Source organism: Camelina sativa, chromosome 11 (genome assembly GCF_030686135.1).
Source record: "Camelina sativa cultivar CO46 ecotype springtype chromosome 11, ASM3068613v1".
Taxonomy (NCBI): Eukaryota; Viridiplantae; Streptophyta; class Magnoliopsida; order Brassicales; family Brassicaceae; genus Camelina; species Camelina sativa.
In genome coordinates, this window is record NC_141890.1 from 25,017,652 (window position 1) to 25,028,019 (window position 10,368).

The 10,368-nt window shown below is 39.4% G+C and overlaps 1 protein-coding gene and 1 pseudogene across 2 annotated transcripts; both read right to left on the reverse strand.

The window, feature by feature from the left end:
- Positions 1-121: 121 nt before the first annotated feature.
- Positions 122-2,008, reverse strand: LOC147934353 (uncharacterized; annotated as a pseudogene). The gene has a single exon (XR_015572583.1). The product of XR_015572583.1 is annotated as an uncharacterized LOC147934353 (transcript).
- A 705-nt stretch (positions 2,009-2,713) lies between these two features.
- On the reverse strand, positions 2,714-3,480 carry LOC109127508 (secreted transmembrane peptide 9-like). The gene is made up of 2 exons (XM_019232415.2): positions 3,323-3,480; positions 2,714-3,069 (listed from the first exon to the last, which is right to left on the reverse strand). Exons 1-2 carry the CDS (start codon positions 3,411-3,413, stop codon positions 2,897-2,899), a joined length of 264 nt encoding a protein of 87 aa, XP_019087960.1. The 5' UTR covers positions 3,414-3,480; the 3' UTR covers positions 2,714-2,896.
- Between the last annotated feature and the right edge of the window lie 6,888 nt (positions 3,481-10,368).

Below are 10,368 nucleotides of genomic sequence, written 5' to 3' on the forward strand. Positions count from 1 at the left end.
AATTTATCATTAATAAAATTTATTTTGTCATTAAAATCTTATTAAATTAATTTCTGACATAATATATATTTATTATTAATACTTATAATAATAATAAAAATAACAGCTATAGCTTTAAAAGTTGTTGGTAAACAATCAGATTTTAACAGTTTATAGCTTTAAAAGTTTCTACAGTCAAAACATCAACAACCAAATTCTCTGCAGCTAAAATTTTAAAGTCAAAGTCCTTACAGCCATAAGTAACAACCGTTACCAATCAGGGCCTAAGTCTAGGAAGTCTAAGAACCTATCTCTACTATTAGACACATGATGAGTGGCTCCTGAATCTATAACCCAAGAATCCCTAGAGATGTCATTTCCAGAATGTGAAGAAGTAAGCATGTCATAATAGGTGGGATGATATAGTGTCAGAAATGTACCAGATACCGGTGAGGTATTTGTTACGGAAGTTGAACTAGAGGCTTGAGATACTGCTAGAGTAGGTGTGATGTTAGAGGTGTGAAGTTGTCCACTACAGTAAGAAATGATATCTTGAAGTTGTTCTGTACTCAAACTCTTGCCAAGAAGGTCTGAACCTTTCTCCATTGGGGTAGTGATGCCTTGTAGAGTCAGAGAAGTCAAATTTGTACTCGGAGTAGTGGTAAAAACAGACTTCTGTTGAGATGTAACAGGAGCTAGAACCACAGAAGATTGAGGATCTGAAGATGACTGAGTGAATTTCTTCTTTCCTCCTGTCCAGCCAGGTGGGAAACCGTAGACGATAGCATCTCTCTTTAAGGTGACCAATAGCTCCACAATGAGTACAAACATGACGAGGTCTCTGCTGATAATTCATTGGCGTTCACACTCCCTTCATAAACTTGACTAGAACCAATAGATTCTTTAGCAGTCACTTGAAAAGCAGATGGTGGTGAGGAAGATCCAACAAATCCTTTAGTAGCAGAGTTAACAGTTCGCTGACTGTGATTTTGATCCAACATATTGTAGATATCACTCATACTGGGTCTGTTTTTCTTGTTAATGATCTGACCACGAATGTTGGCGTATGAATCATTCAATCTCATAAGGAATTGTATAATCCTACTTGTCTCTGCATCTTCCAATAACTCTTCCACCTTTCCGCAGTTACATTTACAAATTTTCTGTGACCTGGTACTGGCTAATCATTGCCATAGTGTCTTCATCTTGGTATAGTATGTGGATAAATCCATCGATCCCTGATGCAAGGTGAGAATATCTTGTTCTAATTGATACTTCCTTGGTAAATTGCTGACATGAAATCTTTTCTTCAAATCAATCCAGATCTCAGCCGCATCATCAAAATACAAGATACTGTCATAGATATCTTGATTCACCACATTCAATAACCAAGACTTGACCATACTATTGCATCTATTCCAAATCTTGTAAATAGGTTCAGATATATCTGGTCTTGGTAAAGATCCGTCAATGAAACTCCATTTGTTCTTAGATTCCAACGCAATCGTCATCACAACACTCCAACTATTGTAATTAGATCCATCAAGGTTGTGCGAGACAAGAGATAAACCTAGATGATCAGCAGCGTGTAAGAAGAATGGACTGTGAGAGCTTTCTATGGATTCAAGTCCAGAGGAGATCCTTTCATCTGAGTCACGAGTCACATAACTTCCAGTGTTTCTTCGATCGCCACCAACGGATCTGGAATCAGCTGGAATAGGAGAATGAGCTCGTCGCAAAGCAGTCGGAGACACCGGAATTGTCGTAGGAGATCGATTTCGCGTTCGCATCCCTTTCTTCGCCATGAGTGAGGGTGAGAACGACGAGATGAAATGAGAAATTGAAATCAGAGATGAAAGCGGAAGAAGAATCCGATCTAAGGATGATCGGTATGAGAAGAAATCAGTCGGAACAAGTCACCGGGAAAGTTGAAGATACTTCGCCGGAGAAAGTTTGTTACGACAGTGCTCTGATACCATATTAGAAGAACAGAGTAAATAAAGTTTCATCTCATTAACCGTAAATTGTGTTACAAGAGTGGTAGTATATATATACAAGCTAATAACCGAAGTAAACCAAGATAAATTACATCTAATAAACCGAGTTACATAGTCTAAAAGTTATTGAATTATTTTGGCACAACAATAAATTTATATCTTCTAAAAAAGAAAAAGTTTAACATCTTACTGAAATTACTGAAATCATAAACATGACTTACTATTTTGACATTTTTCAAAAAGAAAAGATTCTTACTGAAATTACTTATAAATATTTACTTTCAAAAGTTTAACATCTTACTGTATATTCATATACAGTAAACAACATAAATTAAGCGATAATATATATTTCAAATATATAAAAGTGTACATGAAGCACATTATACATCCACACATAAATGGTCTTGAAAAACAAAACAAAAAAATTATAAAACTACAAATAATTTGCTTGTTCAAATTACCATGCTAATTAAGCTCTTATCTATCACTAGAGTCAAGATACAAATTTCTTTTTCTCACTTAACTTGGCCCTTGACTATATCGTTAATTTTCTAGACAGTCAGAAACATCTACTCATGAGTCATGAATTCTTAGGCAAAGAAAACTCCACAACAGTCATGGCAAGTATTGTAGTATGGTATTGTAGTATGCAAAGCTAACAGCCTTTTTGTTTGATTTTTTTCTTTCTTTATGATAAATGCGATTATATTCATTGCCCGTTATGCACAGTTCAAAGCTAATAAATGCGACACAGTTTTTTTCTTTGTCGGTCTAAATACATTTCAAAGGCTTAAGCAATATCTAGTAAATCCCTATAGTGAAAAAATTGGTAATGACCGAGATTGGAGTCACTCCATGTATCACTTTGAAAATCTTTACACAACATTACATATATATCGAGTACTGTTCCTGTATATATTTCAAGGACGTGTGGCATGGGTCAGGGTCACAACATCTTCTTGGTTTCCGAGTCGAGGACGTCTACATGGTGGTGGTCTCTTGGTTAGTACCTGGGACGAAATATCGTATTTGGCAATAGGAGCTCCACATGATCCTGATGGTGGAGTGTATATTTCTGGACCCATACCACCACCTATTTCATAATTAGGATATTGAAATATTAGTGATAAAAATTCGCTACACTATTTTCTCTCAATTCCTGGATTTGAAGAATATCAATGATTGTATAAAAACAGTATCCATATATCTAATTTGGAGGAGCCAAAAGATTGTAAAACTCATGATCTAAACAATTTTTCATTTTACTTTAATCTTTACCTATACTTCAAAACATGAAAGATTGCAAAAGCTAAGGATTGTGTGATTCTCTTGTTATGTGAACTGACCTGGAATACTAGCTTCTACAAGACCAATCACAAACATCAGACAAAGCAGAAGGCGGAGCAGACGAACATGTGACGTTCTCTTCATCACCATTGGCTCTTCTTACCTTAAATAAACTTAAAGAAATTATGAGAAACTATAAATAAATAAGAGACTTTTGTATTTTGATACCTATATAGGTTATTAAATATAGCATTTAAAATGAACTCGGTAGGTAAGGCTAGTTGCTATATTTCCAACTAATTTTCCTCTCCCCGCGTTACGACTTACGACTTATTTGCATGATTGCATCTACGAAAACTGATTTTTAAATGGTTTATTACCCAATAGTCAACAATCCAAACTCTTTTTTCTTTGTAGTCTAGACGATTTCACACAGCCAACGACGACGACGAAAACGCCCATGTTGTTAATACTTAATATCCCACGTGTTAATAAAAAAAGACTTGAGAGAAACATAAGATTATCCAAATATGATGTGTTTAGCATAAACTAATCATCGGTTTGTGGGTGTATAAGACCTACGACATTTGTCAGTTTGATGTATTAGATATGAAGTTATTAATAATTGATGAATTATTTGGAGAACCGAAAAAGTATGCTAGTATATTTTTCTATGCAAATGTTATTTTGTTGGAGGACTTTTTCAGGAATTTTCCCTAAATTTTTCTATTTTTAAATCAACATTTCGATCAGATACTATATGTGTCACCAAAAGAGTCTCAAATGTAAGAACATTACGAAAAGTTAGATAACAAAAAATTTCATCATATAGATGCAGCGCATTTCTGGATTTGGGCTTTGCAACGAAGACATTTTGGCCTTTTCGTCTTCGTTGGGTTTTTGCATTGGTTTTATTTCGTTTGGCTTTTGTGTCAAGAAAAAGATAACTATAAATCTTATTCCTCTGCATTGTTTGCGTCTTTTTAGCTATTTGAAGTTTTTTTCTTGGGTTTTTAAGTAGGAGTCATGTACGAGTCTTGTTGATCATCTTGCTTTGAATCAATAAAAGAAAAAACCAAAAACAAAGGTAGCTTTAGCCAGCACTAAAGAACTTGTGTCATCAGGCCCTAAAAAGAGGACTCTCACCCCTTTGTCTAATTCCCTTGACCTCTGTTCTCGTTTAAACTCCCATGTTTCCTTGTCTCGCTTCCGCCCCTGTATCAGTTGGTATCAGATTTGTTTTCGTTCCTGGTAGCTTTCCCCGTCGTCATGAAGTAAAAGACTGTCCCAAAAGATGATACTAGAGACGATGTGCGTGTCGGCATGCAACCCCACGACTGATCCGACTTTCGCGATGCCCTCCTTGCCTCACAGTTAGATTTGCAGAATTCCACCACCGAATCTCTGCGAGTTATGACAGAGACAATCACTGACCGACTTGGAGAGCGCAACCAACATCACGGCGGTGTCGTTGCTCCGGCAGAAGACAACCCGTTTGCCCATCACAACCCCCTCACCGTGAATTGGTCAAATATCGCCGTCATGAAGAGAGATCTCCGGACACACGTTGGGAGGCTTCATTCCGCGTTGACATTTCAGAATTTCATTGTTGAATAAGAGGTGATCAGTTGCTGGACTGGATCGTCTCGGTGGAGGAAGTGCTCGAGTTTAGAGATGTCCCAGAAGACCGTAATGTCGCCTTGGTATCCACCAAATTCAGAAGCCAAGCTGCGTCATGGTGAAGTCAAATCAAGCTCACACGTGCGCGAACTGGTGAAGCACCGATACAATCTTGGGAGAAGTGTAGAAAGAAGCTCCGAGAGACCTTTCTGCCTCATAACTATGATCACACTATGTTTACAAGGTTGCAAAACTTGAAGCAGGGATCTCGAACTGTCGATGAGTATGTCGAAGAGTTCTATATGTTGCTTACACGCAATGATATTCATGACAGTGAGGTACAACTTGTCTCATGTTTTATCGGCGGCCTACGCCAACAGATTCAGTCTTCGCTGGCTCAATTTGACCTGTCCACCATTGGAGAAGCACATCGAAGAGCAGCCTCGTTTGAACAACAATTTTGCTCTTTGTCTTGGCCCTCAGCAATGTGGAGTCGCGCGCAAGAACAACCTACGCACCCGTCAACACTCAGACAAGTGACATTACTTCGATGTCTGACAACACTGTTCGTAACCCACCGGAGGAGCATGTTCTTCGCCGCTCTGTACGCAATGCATTGCGATGCTACGCTTGTGGTGAAAATGGACACTGCCAATAGCTTTCCCTAATCAAACAAGGCGCGGTTTGATTGATGATGATGCGCAGCTTGACCAAGCGACAATCTTTGATTCTTCAGAGGACGATAAAGCCCATACCAACGACAACAAAACATTTATAACGCATGGAGATACGGGTACAATGATGGTTTTCCTCGAACGTATCTCGCTCCACCTAGCCGCACAGACACTTGGTTGCGTACGAAAATTTTCGATTTTCTTGTACAATCAATGGACGTGTTTGCAGCTTCATCATCGACTCTGGGAGTTGTAGCAATGTCATTTCTGACTACGCGGTGCATAAGCTTGGTTTGCCAGTTGAAGCGTATCCAAGACCATATTCCCTAGGCTGGGTACAGGATGGCATTGCCATACGTATCTCTCACCGAGCCCGTGTACCTTTCTCTATTGGTCCGCATTACAAAGACAGGACATGGTGCGACATAGCTTCGATGGATGTGAGTCACCTTATTTTGGCAATATCTTGGGAGTTTGATCGCAAGGTCATCCATGATGAAGCCAAAAATACATATAGTTTCATTTGGGAAACTCATTAGATCATGTTGCTGCTTACCTGCGAGCCACTATCCCTATTGAAGTTGGAGGTTCGTGACTCTATCCTGGTGAATGAACAGAAGCCACTTCAACCCGTGACTCCACTCTTGTGTTCTTATGCTTGTTTTCAGGACAAACTACAACTGTAAGGAGTTGCTTTTGCCGTTTTGACCTGTCTCGCAAGCAACACTGTACCGAGTCAGTTACATCACTTTGTTCGCGTGTTAGAGGAGTTTCACATCACTTTGTTCGCGTGTTAGAGGAGTTTCACGATGTTTTTCCAGCTGAGCTACCACAGGGACTCCCTCCGCTCTGCGATATTTAGCACCAGATTGATTTGATTCCTAGTTCTACACTGCCCAATCGTCCACACTGCAGATTGAGCCCTAGTTAACATGAAGAGCTGCAACGATAAGTTGAAGACTTGCTGACAAAGGGCCATATTCGGGAAAGTCTCAGTCCTTGTGCCGTGCGAGCCCTTTTGATTTCAAAAATGATTTCAAAAAAAGATAGGTCGTGGCGTATGTGCGTTGATAGTCGCGCTATTAACAAAATTACGGTAGGCTACTAGTTCCCGATTCCACAATTGGACGATTTGCTGGATCAGATCGGCCATGCTAAAATATTTTCCAAGATCGATCTTAAAAGTGGTTATCACCAGATTTGGATCCATCCTGAGGATGAATGAAAAACCGCTTTCAAGACGCATGATGCCTTTTGGTCTTTCTAATGCTCCGAGTATGTTCATGTGCATCATGAACCAAGCTTTGCGGCCATTTATTGGTAAGTTTGTTGTTGTGTACTTTGATGATATCTTAATTTACATCCCTTCTGTTGCGGCTCTTGAGGACCAACTTCGTGCGGTGTTGACTGTTTTATGCAAAGAACAATTGTTTGTGGCCAAACAGAAATGTGAGTTTGGGGTGGTTCAAGTATTGTTTCTTGGTTACATTGTTTATGACAAAGGCTTAGTGGTGGAATCGTCTAACGTTGAAGCCATCCGGTCTTGGCCTGTGCCGCATACTGTCATTGACGTTCGTAGCTTCCATGGTTTAGCGTCTTTCTATAGATGTTTTGTGTTGCATTTTAGTGGGATTATGTCACCGATAACGAGTTGCATGAAGCTTGGTAAATTTGAGTAGACGGATGAAGTGGATAAGGCATTCTACCTCATTAAGGAAGCGTTGATCACAACTCCGGTCTTAGTGCTCCCGAAATTTCATCTAAATTTTGAGCTCCACTGTGATGCCTCCAAATTTGGTATTGACGCTGTCTTGAGCCAACATGGACGACATGTCGCTTAGTTAGCGAGAAACTTAGCGGTGCGCATGTTCATGATAGTACATACGATGTTGACTTTTATGTCGTGGCTCAAGCCATTAATTATTGGTGTCATTACTTAGTTCAGCGGGAGTTTGTCTTGTTCACGGATCATGACGCGCTTCGCCACCTTGATAGTCAGGCTAAGGTCTCTTCACGCCACGCCTCATGGATTGCATTCCTTGAGCAATTCACTTTTTTATACGACATCAGTCTGGTAAGACAAACCAAGTTGCAGACGCTCTCAGACGTCGTCACTCGTTGCTCAAGACGATGCATACCTCCGTCAAGGGATTTGCTTCCCTCCCTGAACTCTACACTTCAAATCCATTTTTTGTTAAGATTTTGGCTGATCTCTCCCAGGGCTTTCCTTGCAAGTTCACGCTCCATGAAGGTTTTGTATTCCTTGGTTCCCGCTTTTGTGTGTCTTAGTGTAGGCTTCGGCTAAAGATTATTAGTGATTTGCATAATAAGGGACATGTGGGACGGGACAGAACCTTGCAACTGGTCACGTCTTCCTATTATTGGTCGTCTTTGCGTCCGAATTGGAGAGGTTCGTGGATCGTTGCCACATTTGTCAACTAGGCAAAGGCAAGGTGTTTAACGCTGGTTTATATTTACCGTTACCGATTCCAAATCAGCCATGGATCAACATCAGCATAGACTTTGTGTTGGGATTACCCCGCACTCAACGCGGCCATGACTCCATCTCTGTGATAGTCGAACGTTTCTCGAAAATGGCCTATTTTATACCGTGTAAGAGAACGACGGACACGGTGAATATGTCTTCACTGTTTTTTTCTAGAAATTTACCGCCTCCATGGGTAACCTTCATTCATCATGTCTGATGGTGACACTCGATTTCTCAGCCATTTTCGGTGTTCCTTTTGGAAGTTGTTATGCACGAGTTTGGATATGAGCAGCGCATATCATCCCCAAACCGATGGTCAAACTGAAGTCACGAACCGCACATTGGGTGATCTGCTACGGTTTCTCGTCGATGATAACATCAAAAGCTGGGATCTTAAACTAGCTTAGACAGAATTCGCTTACAATCATGTTGTTAATCACAACATTGGGCTCAGTCCGTTTCACGTTGTTTATGGGATCGTTTCCCGCTTCCTATTGGCATTGTCTCCTTTACCTGATCTGACTAGTGTGAATGGACAAGCAGCTAAGTTTGTGGAAGGGTTGCAGGAAATCCACCGTCAGGCGAAGGAAACGTTGGAGGCGTCTGTCGTGTTGTTCGATTTGAGCCAGGTGATCTCGTTTGGGTTGTTCTTACTAAGGACCGCATGCCCTTACGTGAGTACAATAAGTTGAAGTCCCGCAAGCTTGGTCCTGTCTAAGTAGTGGCCAGGATCAATGATAACCCTTAGCGGCTGAAACTGCCAGATCATATTCGCACTTCGGACGTCTTCAATGTTAAGTATCGCTATCCTTTTCGTGGCGATAATCCAGACTCGGATTTGTGGTTGAATCCTTCCTCACCGGGAGGGAATTGATGCAGCGCATCTCTGGACTTGGGCTTTGCAACGACGACATCTTGTCCTTTTAGTCTTCGTTGGGTTTTTGCATCAGTTTTGTTTCGTTTGGCTTTTGTGTCAAGGAAAAGATAAACATAATTTTATTCCTCTGCATCATTTGCGTATTTTTAGTTATTTGGAGTTATCTTTTTGGGTCTTTAAGTAGAAGTCTTGTATGAGTCTTTTTGATTATCTTGCTTTGAGTCAATAAAAGAAAAAACCAAAAACAAAGGTAGCTTTAGCTACCCCTAAAGAGCTTGTGTCATTAGGCCCTGAGAGGAGGACTCTCACCCTTTTGTCTGATTCCCTTGACCTCTGTCCTCGTTTAAACTCTCCTATTTCTTTGTCTTGCTTCCGCCCCCATATCAATTCCTTTATGTGGATACAAAATATTTTTGAACAAGATCATGCAAGACCAAAAGGATCTCTCAAGAAGCAATGCATTTTTACATAATTCTATATTGATCTAAAGTTCGAAACCCTTTCATATTAATCCTTCGGGTCTCAACTAAGTTTACCATATTAGCATACAACTTATTTTTCTTCGAAAAATCTGATAAAAACCTCTCATTATAAGTTAAATTGCATTTACTGAGACAAAAGTTCTGATTTGCATCTTCAATCATTCAGTGAGATCACTAATGTTATAGCAATAGGACTAACTCTCTATTTCTAGAATGCATGACGGCAGAAAACTCATTCAGTGATTCTCTTTTCCATTTTCTTGTGTTTGATGATTGATGAAATTCTACCTCAGAGATTTCAGTGATTCCATTTCTTCTAAAAGCTTCTTGAAACATCTCATGTTTCGAGCTGTCTAAGAGAACCAAGAGTTTCCACTTTCCAATGACTTTGAACAATTTAAAGTTCCTGACAACTTGAAGTTAGAACTGTAATTATCACAACATATAAACTACTTAACTATGCAATAACAAAACTATACAAGTGAAGAAAGAAATGAACTTGGGTTCTGCAATATTCACATAAGGTAACCAGTTGTAGAGCTAGCAAAGTTTTGTTCCTTTTCACAAATTATACAAAGTTCTATTTGCACTCCACAAGTTATTACTTATTAGTGTTGCATATACAAATCATAACGAATGCATTTTTTACAGAAATATACGCTTCAGGGATTTACTATCTTGTAAAAACTATAAATTCATATTTTCTTGGTGTATATAGAGTAAAAAGGTAACAAGTTTGTAGAAATTCTGACTTATCTGCTGGTCAATCTTTCTCCATAGCCTTTTCACCGATAGGGTGATGATGGATGGAGAGCAGGGGTTTTCCATACTTTCAAAGAACTACAACAAGTGTCAAGATACTGATCGCCCCTAAAATTATCTTTAAACCCATTCTCATTTTGTAGAAACCCAAATCAGTACAAGATTTTTTTAAAAATATAATAATAATAAACCACATGCAAAT